Source organism: Pongo pygmaeus, chromosome 21 (genome assembly GCF_028885625.2).
Source record: "Pongo pygmaeus isolate AG05252 chromosome 21, NHGRI_mPonPyg2-v2.0_pri, whole genome shotgun sequence".
Classification (NCBI taxonomy): Eukaryota; Metazoa; Chordata; class Mammalia; order Primates; family Hominidae; genus Pongo; species Pongo pygmaeus.
The window spans coordinates 54,300,113-54,323,612 of NC_072394.2; the positions used below are offsets into that span (position 1 = coordinate 54,300,113).

Sequence of the window (23,500 nt, forward strand, 5' to 3'; positions counted from 1 at the left end):
TCATCTCCCACAGAAATACGTGAAAAAGTTGGCCTGTGATTTAAGAAGCGCAGGCCTCCTAGCACTGAAAAATGTTTTATGAGGTAAGAATCAAAACGTAAAAGCAAACCAGTCAGGCTGTTTGCAGGCCAGCTTTGTTTGTGGCTTATAGAAAGAGAGTGTGGACAATCTAACATGGGTTCTAGAAACCTGTTGACCCATATTCCTAAAATAATTTTTTTTTTTTTTTGAGACGGAGTCTCGCTCTGCCGCCCAGGCTGGAGAGCAGTGGCACGATCTTGGCCCACTGCAACCTCCACCTCCCAGGTTCAAGCAATTCTCCTGACCTCAAGAGATCCGCTCACCTCAGCCTCCCAAAGTGCTGGGATTACAGGTGTGAGCCACCACGCCAGGCCTCCTAAAACAAATTAAATCCAAATTAAATTTCTCTTCTGAAAGATCTGGAAGTGGCTTAAAAATTATGAAAATGGCAGATAGGATTTGTATGAATAAAAGAGGACAAAGTCAGGTGCGGTGGCTCACGCCTGTATTCCCAGCACTTTGGGAGGTCAAGGTGGGTGGATCACCTGAGGTCAGGAGTTCAAGACTAGCCTGACCAACATGGTGAAACCCCGTCTCTACTAAAAATACAAAAAATTAGCCAGGCGTGGTGATGCATGCCTGTAATCCCAGCTACTCAGGAAGCTGAGGCAGGAGAATCACTTGAACCCGGGAGGCAGAGGTTCCAATGAGCCCAGATCACGCCACTGCACTCCAGCCTAGGCGACAGGAGGAGGCTATCTCAAAAAAAAAAAAAAAAAAAAAAAAAAAAAGGCCAGGCACAGTGGCTCATGCCTGTAATCCCAGCACTTTGGGAGGCCGAGGCGGGCGGATCACAAGGTCAGGGGATCGAGACCATCCTGGCTAACACAGTGAAAACCCGTCTCTACTAAAAATACAAAAAATTAGCCGGGCGTGGTGGCGGGCGCCTGTAGTCCCAGCTACTTGGGAGGCTGAGGCAGGAGAATGGCGTGAACCCGGGAGGCGGAGCTTGCAGTTAGCCAAGATCATGCCGCTGCACTCCAGCCTGGGCGACAGAGCGAGACTCCATCTCAAAAAAAAACAACAGAGGACACAGACCCATCTGAAGGACAGAGAAAGAAAAACTCTTTCAGATGCCAGCGTTCACGTGAATTACAGCAAATGCTTGCTCTAAGTTGTCGAGTCAGTCAAGCTGTTCCAAGGCCAGAAGAAAATTCCAGTTGTGTCGACCTTACTGAGAAACAATACGCTGGCTTTCAAGGTGGTGCCTTCTTTATGTCCCCACCAGGCATAAAACTACTTCCTGACAAAGAACTGTCAGTACTTCTTGGCCTTCATCCCTTACACACTCCCGGATCCCGTGTGAAGGAAACTCACTTACTCGGGTAAAAGTTCCCACGAAGTTGTGAATGTCAATATTTGGCTCTTCTGCATACACATACGATCGAATCTGAAGAAGGTCCTGTTCAACAGAAGTCACATTTGGGAGTCAAAGTCAGTTCACAATGCAAGACTTCAGGAGGCATCCGCTATGTTTCCAAAGCAACTATATTTCCCACACACAGCAAACGGCCCCTCAAAATTACAGGGAAGGTGGAAAGAAGAGGAAAGTCCTCTGTTAAGTAAGTTGAGGAGTCGCTGCATACAGTATCTCAAGGCACCCTGACAGACTCTACAGTGAAGACCCTTGTTTCTCTGTTTACTCAGCACTTTCCAGACTTGATGGGGTGATGCTACACACCTACGAATACCCCGGAAAGTGGCAGATCCTCCTCTGCTAAATTCTGGCTTACAAGACTTGTTTGTACCATTGAAAATACTCATTCAGGCCAGGTGCAGTGGCTCATGCCTATAATCCCAGCACTTTGGGAGGCCGAAGCGGGTGGATCACTTGAGGCCAGGAGTATGAGACCAGCATGGCCAACATGTTGAACCCCCGTCTCAACTAAAAATACAAAAAAATTAGCCGGGCATGGTGGTGTGTGCCTGTAATCGCAGCTACTCAGGACGCTGAGGCAAGAGAATCGCTTGAACCCGGGAGGTGAAGGTTGCAGTAAGCTGAGATCGCGCCACTGCACTCCAGCCTGGGCGACAGAGCGAGACTCCGTCTCAAAAAAGAAAAGAAAATACTCATTCAACAAATGGTTACTGGGCATCTACTCTGTATAAACCTCTGGGAAGAGCTGAAAAAAGTAAGAACGCCTCCCACCCGTAAGGATGGCTGCTATCAAAACAAAAACAAAAACAAAAACAAGTGTGATGAAGATGTGGAGAATCTGGAGGCCCTGTGCACTGTTGCTGGGAATGCAAGATGGTGCAGCAGCTATGGAAACAGCACTTCCTCAAAAAATTAATCAGAAAACTACCATATAATCCAGCAATTCCACCTCCGACTATATACCCAAAAGAACTGAAAGCAGGGACTTGAAGTGATCATCTGTCCACCCATGTACGTAGCAGCATTATTCACAACAGCCAAGAAGTGGAAGCAGCTCAAACAAGCATCAGTGGATGAATGGATAAACAAAGTGTGGTCCGTCCATACAATGGAATATTACTCAGCCTTAAAAAGGAAGAAGTTCTGACACATGCTACAATACGGATCAACCTTGAAGACATTATGCTAAGTGAAATAAACCAGTCACAAAAAGACAAAAACGAGGTGATTCCACTTACAGGAGGAACTTAGAGTAGTTTAATTCATAGAGACAGAAAACAGAAAGATGCTTGCCAGGGGCTGGGCCGAGGGGGGAATGAAGTTACTGCTTAATGAGTCCAGAGTTCCAGTTTTGAAAGTGAAAAAAGTTCCGAAGATGAACACGGCTGATGCCTGCATGACAAGGTCAATGCACTTCATGCCACTGAGCTGTACACTTAAAAACGGTTACGATGGTAGATTTTATGTTATGTGTCTTTTAGCGCAATTTTTTAAAAAGCAAACAAGAAATCAACCTTAGGTGATAAGAAAGCCCAAAAGTGAAAGCTCTTGGCAAAAACTACATTTCAAAGCAGCATATGTGAAGTGGCATAAGACAGGTACAGTCACGGGGAGCGGCAGTCACTGTTAGAACAGTGAGTTTCTAACTACTGGCTAGGAGCCCCTGGGGACTTGTAGCAGTCACCATCATGTGAGGTGGGGCCGGAGGGGGAGCGTGGGGTCCTGGAGAGCCCCTGGGAGGTGGTGGCTCATGCCTGTAACCCCAGCACTTTAGGAAGCTGAGGCGGGTGGATCAATTGAGGCCAGGAGTTTGAGACCAGCCTGGCCAACACAGTGAAACCGTTGTCTCTACTAAAAATACAAATATTAGCCAGGCATGGTGGCGGGTGCCTGTAATCCCAGCTACTCAGGAGGCTGAGGCAGGAAAATTGCTTGAACCCAGGAGGTGGAGGTTGCTGTGAGCCAAGATCATGCCACTGCACTCCAGCCTGGGTGACAGGGCAAGATTCCATCTCATAAATAAATAAATAATAAAATAAAATTCCCGGTTTAAAATTAACGTAATAATGGTGTTATTTCACTTTTTATTAGCCATGAAAAATCATTCATAGGGTGGCTACATTTCTTGTTATGTCAATCCCACCAAGATATGGAACTTTCCTCCTCCCTCAGGGGACACAGTAAGGAGTGGCTTCGATCCATGTGACATGAGCACAGGTGAAGCTTCTGTGTTCCACTTCATCCTTCCAGACCACAGTGGGACATGCCACTCACCGGGCACTTAAGTTACACATGGCCAACTACTGCGGCCATCCTCTCAGCCAGGACCTGCACCCCGTCATACACACTGGGGATACGGCAGAGAATACAACAGGCAGAACCCACCCGCAGGGATGCTGCCTGGAAGTGAGTGAAGCAGGGAGGCAGGGAGAGGTGGGCAGAAAGAGCCTCTCCGATAAGGAGACTCATGAGCAAAAGCTCAGTGGAGTGTGGAGATGCCCTGCCGAGCAGATTCGCCAGGGATCAGAGGGCTCCCAGTGGAAGAAATGGCAACAGTAAACATCCAGGGACAGAATGACAGACCCAACAGGCTGGCAGGCAGAGGAGAGAGGGCCAGGCACTGAGGTCGGAGCCTCAGCAGAGAGACAAATGGGAAGGAGATGAAGACGACAGCAAGCACCGCAGAACTGATTCTCAGTAAGATGAGAAATCTTTGGAGGGTTGTTTTTTTTCTTATTTTATGGTTATTACTTTTATTAGATACAGGTGTCACTATGCTGGCCAGGCTGGAGTGCAGTTGCTATTCCCAGGCACAATCATGGCTCACTGCAGCCTCGAACCCACAGGCTTAAGCAATCCTCCCGACTCAGCCTGTTGAGGAGCTGGGACTACAGGTGCGTGCTGCTGAGCCCTGGCCTACCTTCGCAGGTTTTGAGCAGAGGAGTGACATGCTCTGGCTTACCTTTTCAATTTTGGTAAGGCCCCTTGGCAAGGCTCCTTATGGTTTTCAGCTTCCCGCGGGAGAGCTCACTCCCCGCACTCGGGGTCTGCTTTTGGCCACGTCAGAGAAGCCAACTAGTTCCAGGGACTCTCCAGGACCCCACGCTCCCCTACCGGCCCCATTTCACAGTTGCCACCCCATGCCAAGGGACGGCCCCCAAGGTATCTGGGTTTGAGAACCCTGCTAAGACAGGTTGCCCACATGGGCTTCTGCAGGGAAAGCTACTCACAGCGGCCGTGGGGAGCCTCTGTGTGCAGGCCACAGGAAGCCGCAGCTTCCAGTCTGTCTCCCCATCCAGCTGATCCGTCCGCAAGAAGCATGACCCTGTGGAAGGAAGTCAGGTGCCATCACCTGCACCTCAAGCACCCTTCCCTCGGCAGCTCTGGGCAGCGTCTGCTCTGGTCCTTATAAAAACAGCCAACCAATGGCCAGAGACCACAAGGGAAAATACATATCCTATCTCCCATTTCTTCCATAATAAGCTCGGGGGTCAGAAAGCTCAGAGTTCAAATCCTCACTCCGCCACTCTCTCTGAGTGGAATCCCCAGCTAGTTTCTTGGACTTGTCAAGCTTTAGTGTCTGTAAAATGTGGAGAAACGTAGACTTTGCAAGGTTGCTGTAAAGATTCAATGGGGAGATAGAACAGGGACGAGTACAGGGTGACCAGCATTCCGAGCCGTCTGGCCAGGCATCGCCAGCACCTCCTCAGGACCCAAACCACCTGAGTGTAGGTCCAGGCTCTGCCACGTAACAGCTTTGTGCCCTGAGAGTTGCCTATCCTCTCTGAGCCTCAGTTTCCTCGTGTATAAAAGTGGAGATAGGAACAGCACTGACCCTGTAGAGATGCTGTGACAATTAAAGAGCTGATTCGTGCACAGAGTTCAGAACAGGACTGATCGATCCAGGCAAGCACTAGGTCATTATGGGCTGGCACATTTCAGAGGTGTATCTTTCAGTCTGACATACAGATCCGTGCAAGTAGTCAGCTGTATGCTCCATCAGATACAGAATATACCCCATTCACTGACACTGCAGTTCAGTCTTTGAGAACTATTAACGTAGAACACTCATAATTTTGGTGTTTTTGTTTTTGTTTTTCAAGAAAAAAAGAGCATGTCAGGGGCCCTACTCCATAATGCTCTGTTTTCACTAAATAGGACACAAGAACGAATTTAAAGACAAAGCTGCAGTTTTTCAAAGGCTGTTTTAATCTAGTGCCTTTTACCTCCTGTCCTGATTACATATTAGTATAAAATTTTACTTGTACTTTAACTCTATTCATAATGAAATACATTGCAGCATCCACAAAGGAATACAAATGTAAATTTTTCACGTGTTCAAAAACCTCCGATCATGCCAGGTAAGAGAAAAACAGCCTTATTTCCTCAGAACAGCTTAAATAACAAAAATTAAAAACTAAGGCCATTTTGGCCAGGTGTGGTGGCCACACCTGTAATTCCAGCACTTTGGGAGGCCGATGGATCACTTGAGGTCAGGAGTTCGAGACTAGCCTGGCCAACATGGTGAAACCCTGTCTCTACTAAAAATACAAAAATTAGACAGGCATGGTGGTGCACAGGAGGTTGAGGCAAGATAATGGCTTGAACCCAGAAGGCAGAGGTTGAGGTGAGCCGAGATCGTACCACTACACTCCAGCCTGGGCGACAGAGCAAGACCCGGTCTCAAGGAAAAAAAAAAAAACAAAACAAAACTAAGGCAATTTTAGTAGACTGATAGGGTGGGCAGGCAACGGCAGCTGCCACCCTAGGGAACAACTGCAAGGAGTTAAGGGCCTTATAGGAGACTTCAGAGATTCCCACCCCGCAAACTCAGGCTACAATAAATAAATCAATAGGTACTGTGGGCAAGGTCCCCCGACTCATGAACAAAGGGCAGAAAAGACGCCCACCTCTCCCCAGTTTCTGTACTGCCCCCACTCATGACATATCTGCTGGTATCAGCTTAGAAGAGAGAGGATTTCTGTTTACTTCTACATGGTAGAGACACTTCCTCGTCCCAACTCCTGAGGTTGAGCTTAACACAGCCTGGAGAGGAAATCCAAGGCCACTGTATGCGTGACTTTACCAGCTGTGAGTCAGCCGGTGTTCCACAAACTGTATTTTTTAATGATCACAATCTATTGACTTTTAAAACACCAACAACACTGTTTAAAAAGAATGGTCTATTTAAAAAGATGCTTTTGATTTGCCTCCATGGCTCCAAAATGATAATCTACTTTGTGACATTTTCAAATGATTATTTTGCCAAATTACCACTGAAAGGTTAATGGTTATTTTCCAAATTGATCTCAGATGTTTACCGTTTTTTTCTGATGTCCTCAGGAAGATCATGTCGGCAGGGACCCGCTGGTTCTGTGTTATGAAAAGAAAGACTGTTACTGTGAATGAATGACCGTGTGCTGGGTGGCAGGGAGGGGGGTTTCCGCCCCCACCCCCAACCCCTCGGTGGGTTGGGGTTGGAGGGGGGGACTGAAACTCACAGTCTCTTTTACGTTTCTGCCTTTGTCAAAGACAGATTTGGGGATTTATTTTGTTTTGAATCTGAAAAATCTTGCACACTGCTGCTACTTTACTAATCCCCTATCAAAATCTTATCTTGGAAAGAGAGCTTCTAGTTTTCTGGCACATTCAACCATTACCTCCCAAAATCCCAAAAGCCTGCCTCCCCAGCTGGCTCTCTTCCAGGCTGTCTGCTGAGACTCAAGACAGACCCTCCGCTCTCACTTTCTGCTTCTACCAACTTCCCAGCTTGATGTTTGGCTTTTAGTGGATTTTAATAAGGAAGGAAAGTAGTAAGAAGCAACAAAAGCCATTCTCAAAAAAACTGGGGGGGTGCAAGGAGCCAGTAGCCCCCATTTAATTATGAACAGAAAAGTATGTGATAACATAGAGGCGGGTTGTGTGGTTCTTCTGAGCTGCCACCCAAAAGAGTTTCACTTTACCTTAAAGCAGCTTTGAGTTCTTGGATTTAATCCTTTTAAAAAAGCATAGCTCAATTTCTACAGAAACAAGTTAAGACACAACCCTTTTCTAATCAAATATTATTCCAAGCCTCTCCAGAGCCACCCCCCAAAATCCAATACCTTCCAAATATACACACTAGAAAAAGATATGAGTGTTTGCTAAAGTAACAAACATACTGACACGGCTATTTTTTAAAATGTACTTTTGGTCTTTTTACTGTTCTCAGGTTACACTTAACCCCTGCTCCCCATAAAATAATAGACAAGCACAATGGTTAAGTCAGGAAATGCAAGCTAAAATGGCTCGAAAGGTAAATTAGATAAATATTTTAAGCGTCTATGTAGTAAGCAGACTTCTAGGAAAGATTTTATGATATTTTTTATCCCAAAATAATAAGCACATTGAACAGGAAATCAAAACTTGTACTTGTATTTGCAAGCAGGATTTCTGGCTAACCAACACATATAAACCTTGAAAAAATATTTGTGTGTGTGTGTGTGTGTGTGTGTGTGTGTATGTGTGTGTCTGTCTCACAGAAAAGAGATTTTTCTCCCCTGGCAAAGTTTTTGGATAGAATCCCAAAATGCATCATTCACTTCGTCTACCAGATACACAAATGACACGTTAGGACCCATGAAGTGGTATTCACACACAAGCTTCTAGATTCTGCTCACCTTTTCAACGATGATAAGGTCTCCAACTTGTATGTTAGAACTCTTCACCTTCACTGTGCCTGCAAAGCAAGAGGTTCAAGATACATCACCATCTTAATTCATTTCAATTCAACATGTCTTTACAGAGTGCCCAGCCTGCAAACACACAATACACCCAGAAGTACATGCTCCCACACACGGCTGCCAGTGACTCCAGCACCGTTATTTCCTGCCTCTCCAGGAAAGGGCTCAACCGCTGCAGAGGCCGTTGCAGAAATAAATGCCCACTTCACAGGGCACTGGAATAACTTGAGCCCTTCATGAAAGATCATTTATTTGCCTTCAGAGTGACTTAGATGGAAAGTACTGGGGGAAAAAAGTCTTAATTTTCAACAACACTTAACAGTGACTTAGATGCAAAGTACTGGGGGGAAAAAGTCTTAATTTTCAACACCACCAAAAAGAAAGAAGCTAACTAATTCCAAATGACTGATTTACTTTTTAATTTATAAGTGCTATATGCTTTGATTTATAGGATTATGATGAGACTATATAATTTTTGCTGGATGTTTAAACAGTAAAAGCTAACATAAAATGCTAATTCTGTGCTCAGCACTGTACAGATTTTGATGGTTTCATTTAAGCTTCACAATAGCCCTCAGAAGAAGGTAATTCCATCTCCACCTTTCAGACAAGGAAAGGAGACTCAGGATGTCCCACCTTCCCCCAAAGTCTCAGAGTTAGAACAAGCCAGTGCTGGGATTCACACCTGCATCTGACTCCAGAGCACAGAATATAAAAGCAGTGAGTTCCATTCAACCCAAAACATATGACTGGGCCAGGCACAGTGGCTCACATCTGTAGTCCCAGGACTTTGGAAGGCCGAAGCAGGCAGATGGCTTGAGCCCAGGAGTTCCAAACCAGCCTGGCCACATGTCAAAACCCTGTCTCTACCAAAAATATAAAAATTAGCTGGGTGTGGTGGCACATGCCTGTAGTCCTGGCTATTCGAGAGGCTGATGTGTGGGAGGATCGCTTGTGCCCAGGAGATAGAGGCTGCAGTGAGCCGTGATCATGTCACTCCGGCCTGGGCAACAGTGAGACCCTGTCTCAACAGCCAGACAGCATTTACTGAACACCTGCTGTATGCCAGGCGTTCTAAGGGCTGGGGATACATGAAACTCAATTCCAGTGGAGGGGAGGAAGCAATAAACAAATAATGGATGAAAGGGGTTGGAGAATCAGAGGGGTGGCTGTCAACAAACTCTCTGTCGGAGAGCTGAGGCCAGAATTAGACAGACGAAGGATGCTGTGTTTACCAGTAACAGACGAAAGGCACCCTGAGATGTGAGAAAGTGGGACAGGTGAATAAGCTAACAGCATGCACACGGCCAAAGGCTAGAACTCCTTCAGCAAGACGTGAAGCATCAGGAAAGCAGGGAACAGCGAGAGATGAAAGTGGAAGGGGCCAGTTGGGGCCAGGTGGCCCCACACCATGAGTGAGCCCAGAGAGGAAGAGAGAATTTATTCTGGTGATAGGTGAAATTCACATACGGGAGTAACACCACAAAATCTTTATGATGCTGCTATCTTGTAACAAGCCCATGTAATTTACAAATGTTCAGCTAAGAGAGAGATAAAAAGTAATTATAGGCCGGGCACCACGGTGGCTCACGTCTGTAATCCCAGCACTTTGGGAGGCCGAGGCAGGTAGATCACCTGAGGTCAGGAGTTCAAGACCAGCCTGGCCAACATGGTAAAATCCTGTCTCTACTAAAAATACAAAACTTAGCCAGGCATGGTGGCAGGGACATGTAATCTCAGCTACTGAGGCAGGAGAATCGCTTGAACCCGGGAGGTGAAGGTTGCAGTGAGCCAAGATCTCACCCTTACACTCTAGCCTGGGCGACACAAGCAAAACTCCATCTCAAAAAAAAAAAAAAAAAAAAAAAACTTAAAGACTTAAAGACATGAAATAATATAAGTGCACAACTCTAGATTTTTAGTGTCTCACATATTTTACATTTTAATATAATTTAATATCATTTATTTTTTAAGTATTTCACTACTATTGAGATTTTTCAGAGCATTCCAATGTCTTCCTATTGAAACAACTCTCTTTAATCAGTTCCATAAGGTTTGTTTTTAATTTTAACATTTAAAAAATGTTGTAATTTTTGTATGTCGTTAAATCTTGTCATTAAACAATAAGTAGAACTGGCATCAGAAGGTCTGATATAAACACTACTGACTTCTTTTTTTTTTCTTTTTTAGACAGAGTCTCGCTCTGTCACCCAGGCTGGAGTGCAGTGGCATGATCTCGGCTCACTGCAACCTCCACCTCCTGGATTCAAGCAATTCTTCTGCCTCAGCCTCCAGAGTAGCTGGGACTACAGGCGCCCACCACCACGACTGGCTAATTTTTGTAGTTTTAGTAGAGACGGGGTTTCACCATATTGGCCAGGCTGTTCTCGAACTCCTGACCTCGTGATCCACCCGCCTCAGCCTCCCAAAGTGCAGGGATTACAGGCATGAGCCACCGCGCCTGGCCAACACTACTGACTTCTAGAAAGCACCCAACTAACAATGGCGAGCTGAACTAACCCTCGATTGCTGGTAAGACTTCTGGACTCTCCTAGTGTGAGTATTTCACCCTACTAAGTGAGCATCTAGCATCTAATGGTACCTCATTTTCATAAAATATGATGCTAAACTCAATCCAATCACCGGAGCCCTGGCCTGCTAGAGAGAGATCCACTGGCCTCCTTTCATTACGTCTTGGGCTTTGGTCAATACATTTACAGAGAGACTGGAGAACATCCAATTAGATGATTAGAAATGGGTAAAGAGGCCGGACGCAGTGACTCACACCTGTAATCTCAGCACTTTGGGAGGCTGAGACAGGTGGACCACTTGAGCCTATTAGTTCAAGACCAGCCTAGGCAACATGGCAAGACCCTGTCTCTACAACAAACACAAAAAATTAGCCAGGTGTGGTGATGTGCACCTGTAGTCCCAGCTACTCGGGAGACTGAGGTGGGAGGAATGCTTGAGCCCAGGCGACCAAGGCTGCTGTGAGCCAAGATTGTGCCACTGTACTGCAGCCTGGGCAAAAGAACAAGACCCTGCCTCAAAAAAAGAGACAGAGAGAGAGAGCGCCGGGCGTGGTGGCTCACACCTGTAATCCCAGCACTTTGGGAGGCCGAGGCGGGCGGATCACCTGAGGTCAGGAGTTTGAGACCAGCCTCACCAACATGGAGAAACTCCGTCTCTACTAAAAATACAAAATTAGCCGGATGTGGTGGCACATGCCTGTAATCCCAGCTACTCGGGAGGCTGAAGCAGGAGAATCGCTTGAACCCGGGAGGCAGAGGTTGCAGTGAGCCCAGTTCGCACCATTGCACTCCAACCTGGGCAACAAGAGCGAAACTTCGTCTCAAAAAAAAAGAAAACAGAGAGGGAGCGAAAGAAAGAGAGAAATGGGTAAAGAGAGGGTCTAACTGGCAGAACGATTTCATGGCCTGAACCACTCTTCTTGCTCCACGAGGGGACAAAAGGAAAAATAGACACAGACGTGTCGTTTTTCTGGGAGCTCAGGAAGGTATTACTTGAAGGCAGACCGCAAATTCAACGTGGCCCTCAGCGCCAATGAACTTTTCCTTCACCTGAGCTTGCCCCAACTTTTCCAAACATAAATTTACACATTGTCTTTGGTTTTATTACTAAAATTTATGCTGCTGGCCTGGCCCAAATGATCACACCTGGGTTCAGATCTTCAAGCTCTAGTTACAGTTTCCCTCTTAAAATCTAACTCATAGAAGAGCATATGTTTTCATTCTTATTAAATAATAATCGCCTATGTACATATGTGTACGTCAGCAGAACAGAGGACAAAATCAGGGAGATTCTACTAAAAGGATCAGCAGGGCTTTCTCTGGCACATATATTTTCCAAATTTTTCACATGAATTGTTTTTCCATTAAGCATAAGGTTGCTTTCCTAAGAAAAAAATAATAATTAAAATTAGCTCAAATTTTTAAGTGACCAGACCCAGATTTTTCCCTTCTGCAAGTGAGTCCTGATTTATGATCCATTCATTTGAACTCTGCCTCTCTCTGTCCATCTGTTCTGCCTCAACAAAAACCTCTTTAATCCTCTGTGTTTGCAGAGCAGTTTCTGAGTAACCCCAGCAGGCCAATCCTTCATGCAAACACACCTACTGTACCCAACTGTCTGTCAGCCAACAGGGCTCTTGCTCCACCTCTAAGGGAGGAAGCAGGAGCCACACCATCATGAGGTCACTTGGGATTTTTAGCCACGGCCATTCATTAGCATTGCAGTGTTTTGGGGGGATGAGCCTTGGATCTGCAGCTTGAACAAACACAGATTCCCAGACTCTCCCCTTCTGTTGAGCCACTGCAGAGTGCTGTCAATTTGGACTTCTTTCCCCATGTTGCCTTTTCTTTTGGTGATCAAAAACATGTAGTTTGGCTGGGCACAGTGGCTCCCAATCCTAGCACTTTGGGAGGCCGAGGCGGGTGGATTGCTTGAGCCCAGGAGTTTGAGACCAGCCTGGGCAGCATGGCAAAACCCTGTCTCTATTTTTAAAAAAAGTTAAATTAGGCCAGGCGTGGTGGCTCACGCCTGTAATCCCAGCACTTTGGGAGGCCGAGGCGGGTGGATCACGAGGTCAGGCGTTCGATATCAGCCTGGCCAACATAGTGAAACCTCGTCTCCACTAAAAATATACAAAATTAGCCGGGCGTGGTGGCAGGCGCCTGTAATCCCAGCTACTTAGGAGGCTGAGGCAGGAGAATCGCTTGAACCTGCAAAGGCGGAGGTTGCAGTGAGCAAAGACCATGCCACACCCCGGGCAACAGTGCGAGACTCCGTCTCAAAAAAAAAAAAAAAATTAAATATCTATAGATACATAGTTTGGGACTTCATGCTTCATGGTGTGTGCGTGTGTGTGCATGTAATGAGAGAAAATACAAATAAAACCAGAATGAAAAGGAGAAAAAGCAGCAAGAAAAGAGATAAAAAAGCAGATACTGTTATTTACATTCCCATATTTACTGGGAGTTTTCCACCAGCCAGGCCCTAGGCTTGGCTGTCAGTATTTGACTAAAATGTCCCTCTCTAAGGAGCTCTCAAGTTGGTAGGGAGAAAGAGGGAGAGAAAAGAGAGACCAAAGTTAGAAGTGAGGAATCACTGGGCATTCCGTGGTCAGAACTGACTCCCAGAATGAAAAAATTGGTAAGGGTGTGGAAAGGGCTCAAAACACATGATTTCTAACTTCACAGCAACCACTGTTCTGAGTCTTTTACGAACATTGTTGCAAAAAAGGGGAAGAACGAGATACGGAGAAGCAACCTGACAGAAAGGTTCCTGTCTTCCTAAGAAAGTAACAGGAGAAAGAAAAAATAGCACATTGATAGCAATTATTACCAATCTCAAAAAAGGGCAGGAACTCTCCCTACAGTTGATCTGACAGGAAAGAAAATGCCCCCCCAACAGGCCTCCGGCAGGCACACTTCCCAAGCGCTCCTTGGTTTTGTTGTTGTTGTTTTGTTTTGGTCTCATCTTCCCCAGAGACTCCTAAGGTGGAAAAAGGACCAATACACAGAGCTCCCAGCTTGGGTGATGCTTCACTGTTAATGTCTTAAAATTCTTGGTCAGTTTTGTGTTTTTTTAAACTCAAGATCTAACCACCTGATCTTAATACTTTTTGAACAACCCCACCTCCCACCGCAATTTTCATTTTTCATTGGGTCCCACAAATTATGTAGCTGGTCCAGAAGTGAAGTAAAAACACCCAATAATATCTTCTTTATAAAGTGCACAGGAAAACCTGGCCCTGTCCTAAGAACCGAGGTCACAGAACTCTGAACTTTTCCTGTAACACCGCATCTCCAATATCGAGGCTCTAAGATTTTTAAACGCATTTGCAGAAATTCTACAAAAGGTAAGAGATTTTTGCAAAAGTTAAGTGGAAAATTCTCTGCCTGCCACATCCTAAATCATTAAAAGTCTTCTAATAAATCTATCCCTTTCAGCTTTCGCCACTTCACCCAAGTCGTCTCTCAATCAGAGTTTATAACAGGGAACAAACTTCCAATTATTAGAGCTGTTTATTTCTGTAGCGATGGACCCCCAAGCCTTTCATAAGCAAACCTATTGAGCCCAAACCATGCCTTTCATGGATGACAGCTTCAGAATAAGAGCAGTTTGTCTACATTGCAGGGAGAAACCAGATGTTTCCCTTGAGTCGAAGCAAGCAAATGACAATTCAGTCAAACTGCAGAATATCCTACCAAAAAAAATTTTTTAATAAATTCCAGGGCAGTAGTATGTGTGGGCCTATTTTTTGACCCTGAACACCTCCAACTATAACTTGTATTTTTCATTGTTCATGCAGGACATTGATTGCTTTTGTAGATCTCTAACAACAGTCTCCATGCACTAACCCTGGTTAATGTATTACTCTTTAACTCACACTCTAACTGTGACAGTGATGAGTTGTAAATTCTGCTTCATGTGTACATTTCCTGGGGTTGACATTAAAACGCCTCTGCAGACCCAGCAGAGTTCAGAGGTTTAAAGTTGAAATTTTCATATTCAAATAGAGTTGTCTGCATTCCCCAAAGCCAAAGAAAAGACTTATTTGAAAACAGGCAAAGAGTTGAAAGGATTATTATAAATAATCACTACCACTTCCTGGGGCTTTTGTTTAAATAGTGGAAACTTAAAAAAAAAAAAAAAAAAAAAAAAAGGCTGCAGTTTAAATGTAACAAGTTTATACCCAACAGTGGCTTTTAAAATAAATATATAAATGGTCTTGCCAGTTTATGGTGCCCAGAAATGATGAAGCAGATGAACACCCTTAGAGGGGGAAATAAATACCTTTTGGGAATAACAGTGCAACTTGCAAGTTTGAGTTTTTGGTGTTTTTTGTTTTTTGTTTTTTTAATTAAACAATAGATCAGTTCACCAATGACTTGTACTAAAATGAAATTGAGTACTTTGAAAGGAAAATCTGAACTTTGTGGATCTTAAATAACTTTATATCTGGGCCGGGCGCAGTGGCTCAGGCCTGTAATCCCAGCACTTTGGGAGGCTGAGGCAGGCAGATCACCTGTGGTCAGGAGTTCAAGACCAGCCTGACTGACATGGAGAAACACCGTCTCTACTAAAAATACAAAATTAGCTGGGCATGGTGGCGCATGCCTGTAATCCCAGCTATTTCGGGAGGCTGAGGCAGGAGAATCGCTTGAACCCAGAAGGCAGAGGTTGTGGTGAGCCGAGATCGCGCCATTGCACTCTAGCCTGGGCAACAAAAGCGAAACTCCATCTCAAAAAAACAAAAAAAAAAAACAAAAAAAAAAAAACAAAACAACAACTTTATATCTGTACCAGGCAGTATGAAAAAGTATTCAGCAAAATCTATTATAAATAAGACTCACTCGTACCTGCTGATGCTCTGAATCTTAGACAAGGGAAATTTGGGAAGGGAATTCTTTGCTCACTGAATTGTCTTTGAGGTCCTTAGTGAAGGATCTTTGCAGCAGTTTTGCTGCAGTAACATTGAAAAGTCTATCAATACCATTCTCTTCTTTAAAAAAAAACATAATGCATATCTTAGTGTTCTCCATGTCTGGACAGAGTTTATACTTTGAAACATAAGTAGTACTTGTGTTTAGGAATATAAAGTTTCAATATAGTTAATTATTAGCTAAACAATTCTCCATTAATGAATGCACCTTCCCTACATTATTATACCTTCTGATTAACCACAATGACATACAACTCCAAAAAAGAAAAAGGTGCATTCTTAGGTCTTGAAATTTAAGTCACATTAATTGCAATCCTAGATAATGGTACAACATGGGTTTTGTGCTACACTGAAAAAATTGTTGTCTCTTGTTACTCAAGAGATCCTTGAGGTTACAGGTGATTCTGTAAATGAGAAAGAGTAAGCAGAGAGCATCGCTCAACTATCTAGAAAGAAGTGGAAAAGGAAAGATAATCAGGTCAATTTTTTATACCACATATGTAGGAGAAAGCTGAAGATATGCAAAAGAGCATAGACCTTTGGGCTTATGACTTACAGTCAGCCTGCCCAGATGTCCCCAGCAGGAAAGAAGCATCAGCAATTGTGTTAATTATGCCTCTGTTTGCACTTCTTTCAAGGCTAATTGTCCGCTTGCTTCATTTAGCCGTTGATCAGAAGTTAGTCTGGGAAAGCATTCCTGGTATGAACACCCATGGAATTCATCTTGTGAAAATGCAAATCCCATTTCCCTCACCACCTGTGATAATCGAGGCAACCCCCCACCCCCATTAAACTTTTGGTTTGGGGAAGGCAAATATAAAGAGAAATAATTCCTTCACTAATTATTATTTTCCAATCCAACCCAATTCTCTTGAGTAACAAAACTAAGTTTTGCTGGGTCTGCCACATCTCCAAGATCTTCTCTTTTCTGGCTTTATTTCCAGTGCCACTGAATCCTATTAATTTAGGAAGACAGCTCTATAATTAAAACCATAAAAACTCATAAAGGTCTAAGAACTGCTCTTAAGTCTCTGATGTTTAAATGTGAATTTTTAAGTAGGAGGAAAGGGATGCTTGTTTATCCAAAAGCACTACCCCATGTGGCTGTCAACAGTTTGTCCATCTGACAATGAGGAGGCTAGACTGATAGGTTTCTTTGGACTCAGAGATGTGTTTTAAAATGACTCAAATCTTAAAAGCACCTCTGTAGCATATGTATTAAGGCTGAACACTGTAGCAATTGTTGAGATATTATATGCAAAAGTGCTGAGCTCAGCTCCTGGCACATAGTAGGTACCTTGACTTAAAGGCTAAGGTTTTACATGCAAACAAGCCTGGGTTCACATCCCAGCTCTGCCCTTTGCTAGCTCATCATCCCAGACAGGATGCTTTTCCTCTCTTTTGTTATAGGGGCCTCAGCCATGAACCTACCAATGAGTGAGAGAAAGAAATTTTTTCCTTCCCTACATCCACACCCATAAAAGCTACCTTTACAGGGCTATCTAGAAGACTACAGACTAGGCTGGGCACGTTGGCTCATGCCTGCAATCCCAACACTTTGGGAAGCCAAGGCAGGAGGATCACTTGAGCCCAGGAGTTCGAGACCAGCCTGGGCAACTTCATCTCTACAAAGAATTAAAAAGTTAGCCAGGTATAGTGACATGCAACTATGGTCCCAGTTACTTGGGAGGCTGAGGTGGGAGAATCACTTAAGCCTGGACAGTAGAGACTGCAGTGAACTGTGACTGTGCCACTGTACTCCAGCCTGGGTGACAGAGTGAAATCCCATTTCAAAAATAAAGAACAAAAAGAAACTACAGACTAAACCTTATCTAGCACCTGGCTAGCTGATGGCAGGTAGCCTTTCTTCATTTTTTCTCCTGCTTCTTAATTTGAACAGCAGTTTTTCAGACAGCTCAGTACCACCTTTTTCCTGTAGCATGCCTGTACTGTATATGAATTCCTGAAACACAGAATCAACCATAGCCTCAGGTTCTCACTGGCCTGTGTGGTCTTTTCTGGAGAGGCTCAGGAAACTTAGCCTAATTGGGAACAGCAAGCTGGTATTGGAACCTGGGGTTCTGTAGCCTGCCACCCCAGCTGTCACAGGCTGCAGCTTTGCATTCGACTTGATGCTCTTTTTGGAGAACTCTTTACCAGGGCATGCCATCTGGGTCCTGGCCTGAGTTCCATGTTCAGGAGGGTCCCGTACTTGGTCTAATGCCCTGCTGTTGCCATCTTGAGATTCTTAATAATTTCTGAATAAGGGTCCCACATGTTCATTTGCATTGGGTCCCACAAATCATGTAGCCAGTCCTGCTCTCTTCCCTCCTCTAAGACTCAAGATGTTCTGGAAAGACATCACCAGATTCTCTCTGATGGGCTCCCATCACCCCTGGCTCATACCTCCATTAATCCACCCACTGACACTTAAGAAATGCCTGCTTCAATACCATCCACACTGGCCTCTCTCCACCATGCCAAGTCCCAAGGCACAGTGCTGAGCTCTTCCCATGCAAGAGCTTCACTTACAGCAACCCTCTAAGGTAGGTGCTATTATTTTCCCTGATGTAGATTTATTTACTGAGAACTTAAAGGATCTACCCAGGTGGAAGCAGGACTCCTGAACCCTGGCACAGCAAGTTTGGAGCCACTACTTTCAAATCCTGGGAACGATGCTCAGAACCGAGAATGCAGTGGCCAGAAAGGGGACATTCCTTATGAGGATCACCACACTCATACCACTTTTTGTAATTATCTGTCTACAGGCCTGAATACCTCACTGGATTATAACTTCCTGGGACCCCAGGCTCTCACGTTCATCTCTGTGATGCAGAAACCTAGCATAGACTTGGTACATGATGATGTCGTGTGTGTGTGTGTGTGTGTGTGTGTGTGTGTGTGTGTGTGTGTGTGTGTGTGTGTGTGTGTGTGTGTGATGTCGTGTGTGTGTGTGTGTGTGTGTGTGTGTGTGTGTGTGTGTGTGTGTGTGTGTGTGTGTGTGTGTGTGTGTGTGTGTGTGTCGTGTATTTTACAGATGGAGTCTGGCTCTGTCCCCCAGTCTAGAGTACGGTGATGTGATCATGGCTCACTGCAGTGTTCAACTCCTGGCCTCAAGCAATCCTCCTACCTCAGCCTCCCAAAGTGCTGGCATTACAGGCATGAGCCACTGTGCCCAACCAAATATTTCCTAAAATAATGACTAAAAGGTCATTTCCATGTAGATAGCTAATTTGATTATCAAAGTACTTCAAATACATTTTATTAAGCCATGGCAGTTGTATCAAAAATTAATCCAATTGATGTTGTTCGAGATACACCTTGGCTGGGCACAGTGGCTCACACCTGTAATCCCAGCACTTTGGGAGGGTGAGGCGGGTGCCATCACTTGAGCTCGGAAGTTCGAAACCAGCCTGGGCAACATGGCGAAACCCCATCTCTAAGATTTAAAAAAAAAAGATATACCTTGATTGAAATAAGATTATCTAAAATGTTGAAAACTAAAACAAAGCAACAACAATAAAAAAAAAAACCTGTCATCCATTTTTCCTCCCAATAATGAGTTCCTATGAATGAGGATTTTAATTCAGCTGTTTAAAATTACTGGCCAGGCGTGGTGGCTCACACCTGTAATCCCAGACCTTTGGAAGGCCGAGGTGGGCGGGTCACTTGAGTCTAGGAGCTCGAGACCAGCCTGGCCAATATGGCAAAACCTTGTCTCTATTAAAAATACAAAAATTAGCCGGGCATGGTGGCGCACACCCGTAATCCCAGCTACTTGAGTGGCCGAGGCAGGGAGAGAACTGCTTGAATCCAGGAGGTGGAGGTTGCAGTGAGCTGAGATCACGCTACTGCACTCTAGCCTGGGCGACAGAGCAAAACTCCGTCTCAATAAATAAACAAATAAATAAATAAATAAATCTAGTTTTGAGGCCACATCCAACAAATACAAATGGAGGGACAGGACACAAAGTAACTGCCTTGAAACTGGCCTGTCCTCTTCGAAATGTCAAGATCATGAAAGACAAAGAAAACCAAGGAGCTCTGCTAGGCTAGAGGAGACCAAGGAGAGAGGACAACTAAATATAACCGACAAACCTGGTCTGTACCTGAACTAAGAAAAAAATGCTATCAAAGGACATTTTATGGACAAATGGCAAAATTTTAAAAAGGATTGTAAATTAGATTAATAGCAATATATTGATGCTCAATATTTGATTTTGGTAATTGTACATAACTGTGTTATATAAGAGAAACGTCCTTTAAGGAATTAAGCACTTAAGTATTTAGGCACAAAAGGGAATGTCTGCAACTTGTCTCAAATGACCCCAGATAACAGGTGCAGTGGCTCACATCTGTAATCCCAACACTTTGGGAGGCTGAGGTAGGCGGACTGCCTGAGGTCAGGAGTTCAAGACCAGCCTGGCTAACATGGTAAAACCCCGTCTCTACTACAAATACAAAAATTAGCAGGGCATGGTGGTGCACACCTGTAATCCCAGCTACTCGGGAGGCTCAGGCAGGAGAATTGCTTCAACCGGGAAGCAGAGGTTGCAGTGAGCCGAGATCGCGCCATTGCATTCCAGCCTGCACGAGGGGGTTCGGTGGGGAAGAAAAAAAGCAACTGTGCAGCCTGGGCAACATGGCAACCCCATCTCTACAAATAAAAAATAGAAATTTAGCAGGGCGTGGTGGTGTGCACCTGTAGTCCCAACTACTCGGAGGCTGAAGTGAGAAGACTGCTTGAGCCTGGAAGGCGGAGGTTGCAGTGAGTCCAGATCCCACCACTGCACTCCAACCCGGGTGACACAGTGAGATCCTGTCTCTAAATAAATAAACAACTGTGGTGAAATGTCACAATTCATGAATCTGGGTTAAGGGCATATTGGAATTCTCCATACAATTCTTGCAAATTTTTTGCTTGTTAGGAATTATTGCAAAAACAAATTTTAAAATGTAACTATAATAATACAAAAGTACTGCTATTATTATTCATCATAAAAGGATGTAGCAGGTAGATAAACACCATGGCCTATAAATCTAGGGATCAAGGCATTCTGACTCCTGGCCATTTTCACCCCACAAAATACTGTTGAAAAGAACATTTTAAGACCTCATGTGAGGCCGGGCGCAGTGGCTCACACCTGTAATCCCAGTACTCTGGGACGCTGAGGCAGCTGGATCACCTGAGGTCAGGAGTTCAAGACCAGCCTGGCCAACATGGTGAAACCCCATCTCTACTAAAAATACAAAAAAATTAGCTGGGCGTGGTGGCGGGCACCTGTAATCCCAGCTACTCAGGAGGCTGAGGCAGGAGAATCGCTTAAACCCGGGAGGTGGAGGTTGCAGTGAGCTGAGATCGCGAAATTGCACTCCAGCTTGGGCAACAAGAGCGAAACTCCGTCTTAAAAAAAAAAAAAAAAAAAAAAAAAAAAGACTTCATGTGATAGAAAACAGTCCATCATGAATATACTCATACGTACTTATTTCATTTTGCTTTGGAACTTACTAAGTGAAGATGGTGAAGTTTTGCTCAAGGAAATGTTATGAAGGAATTCGACAGGAAAGTCAAAAAAGGCTTCTTTTTCTCCCTCTTCCCTGCAATCTCCCAGTTTAGGTTTGCTACCCTGGCCGTCCCCCCAAAGCATATCAAATAACTAAACTCGCCTCGATCACTTTCCAAGCTGACAGTTTCTTCAGTGTTTTCTTGGGCTTTCACAACAAACTGCAGCACTAGGGTCTGGGTTAATATTCAGAACTGTGCTCTGTTTTCCCTACAGTGGCATTGGCATGACAATGGACACCAGGGGCCACAAAGGGAGACCCACAAAGGAAGACAAGTTTTTAATGCTAGAGCCATCTGCCAATTCTCCTTAGGACCTTTTCAAGAGCTGAGTGAAGTTAAAGCAAGAGCTGGGAAGGGGTGTGCAGTGGAGGGCAGAAAAATCATTCACAGGAAAAGCAATTGCAATATGAAAAGAACCAAAGGAGGGTCGAAGCCCGGATGGATGAATGAATGGAATCCGAAGGCCTCTTCTCTTGAGCTCTAAAGAGATCCACCGCACTCTCTCCGATGGGGCTTTTGTTGGTTGCCAAGCGTTTTAAATGTTATAGTAAGAATATGTTATTAAGGGAGGATTTAATATACACGAACCACACACAAAAAAAGCCCTCCAGAAGGGTCTTCTGACTACTCACGCGGAAAGCCCAAGCCACCTGCCTCTGCAAAGATTACACTGATTCTTTTTCTTCTGGTAGCAACACGTCCTAAATACAGTAGTTTAGCATGAATAAAGCATTTCTTTACCAACTCTAAAGTCCCCCTTCTCCCAGAGACGTGCATATTTTTAAGACCACCAACCATGACAATGTATTCAAATACACTAAAACAAAGTATTTTCATGCCCTTGGGAATATAATTAAAATCTGCATTTTTTTTTTTAGCCCAAAACATACACCTCTGACATTTTTCCCAAAAGGAAAACTCTACTGAAAACCCCGAAGGAACGGTGGATGGACTGCTTCCTTGGAAGCATAAAGCACTTAAACAGCAGTTCAGACCTTGGCTCAGGTGCTAAGTCCCTTGGCATCTAACCATCTTATCTCTTTCCAAATTCTCAATTTCCTGAAGGCAAAGCATAGCCTTTATTCCCCTCCACCTCTTTAAACAGCATTAATCCCTGAATGGGATCAGTCATCTTAGGGGACAATCGAATAGACTTTCCTTGGCCAGATTAGCAAACTTTAGGTAACATTCTCTCATTTCTGAACGCAACCTTACAGTAAATCAATTGTAGTCAGACACAGACGTCAACACTGGCTGGGTTGTTTTGTGGCTTTTCCACCGTGTGTTTGAGTGGGTTTTTAAATTCTAGCATTTAAAATGCACATATCTTGCAAGGGGGGTGTCAGTGATTAAAGGATTTTCATATCCCTGGGAAATGTTATTAAAATTTCAATTTCATTTTTTTTTTCTTTTTGAGATGGAGTTTCCCTCTTGTCACCGAGGCTGGAGTGCAATGGCGTGATCTTGGCTCACTGCAGCCTCCGCCTCCCAGGTTCAAGTGAGTCTCCTACCTCAGCCTCCAGAGTAGCTGGGATTACAGATGTATGCAACCATGGCCGGCTAATTTTTGTATTTGTAGTAGAGACAGGGTTTCCACCATGTTGGCCAGGCTGGTCTTTTTTTTTTTTTTTTTTTTGAGATGGAATCTCGCTCTGTCGCCCAGGCTGGAGTGCAGTGGCGCGGTCTCGGCTCACTGCAACCTCTGCCTCCCAGGTTCACGCCATTCTCCTGCCTCAGCCTCCCGAGTAGCTGGGACTACAGGCGCCCACCACCACGCCCGGCTAATTTTTTTTGTATTTTTAGTAGAGACAGGGTTTCACCATGTTAGCCAGGATGGTCTCGATCTCCAGACCTTGTGATCCACCCGCCTCGGCCTCCCAAAGTGCTGGGATTACAGGCGTGAGCCACTGTACTGGGCCAAAATTTCAATTTTTTGTTTTTGAGCCCAAAACATACAACTCTGACATACACAACTGGTCATTTATTTTTGGATCAGACTCCATGCTCTGCAGGCCTCAATTTCCAGAATTCATAAAATGCCTTCAAAGAAATCTTCATGGATGCAGTTATTTACCTAAATCGGTTGCCTTTCTAAAAACTAAAGTAGCAACAGTTTAATCACTGCCGAAAGAGTATCTTTGAAAACGGTTTGCAGCCTCCCATGCGAACAGCAGGGGCGCCCTCCTCCCCGCTTCGGCCGGGCAGCAGAAAGGGAAAGGGATTAGCCAGCCGGGATGCCAGCACACAAAATGTAATTCCAGGTTGATGACACATAAGTTATTTGA

The 23,500-nt window shown here is 44.6% G+C and overlaps 1 protein-coding gene across 3 annotated transcripts in view; it reads right to left on the reverse strand.

The window, feature by feature from the left end:
- Nucleotides 1–23,500, reverse strand: part of ATP9A (ATPase phospholipid transporting 9A (putative)) — a 174,864-nt gene that overhangs the window by 94,539 nt on the left and 56,825 nt on the right. For all 3 annotated transcript variants that reach the window (XR_008496086.2, XM_054467116.2, XM_054467117.1), the window contains exons 5-8: nucleotides 8,119–8,177; nucleotides 6,781–6,832; nucleotides 4,690–4,784; nucleotides 1,403–1,483 (exon numbers count right to left, since the gene is read on the reverse strand). Coding sequence is in view for 2 of the 3 variants with exons in the window: in XM_054467116.2 (XP_054323091.2) it covers nucleotides 1,403–1,483; nucleotides 4,690–4,784; nucleotides 6,781–6,832; nucleotides 8,119–8,177 (287 nt within the window). In the remaining variant the exon portion in view is untranslated. The remainder of the gene's footprint in view (nucleotides 1–1,402; nucleotides 1,484–4,689; nucleotides 4,785–6,780; nucleotides 6,833–8,118; nucleotides 8,178–23,500) is intronic.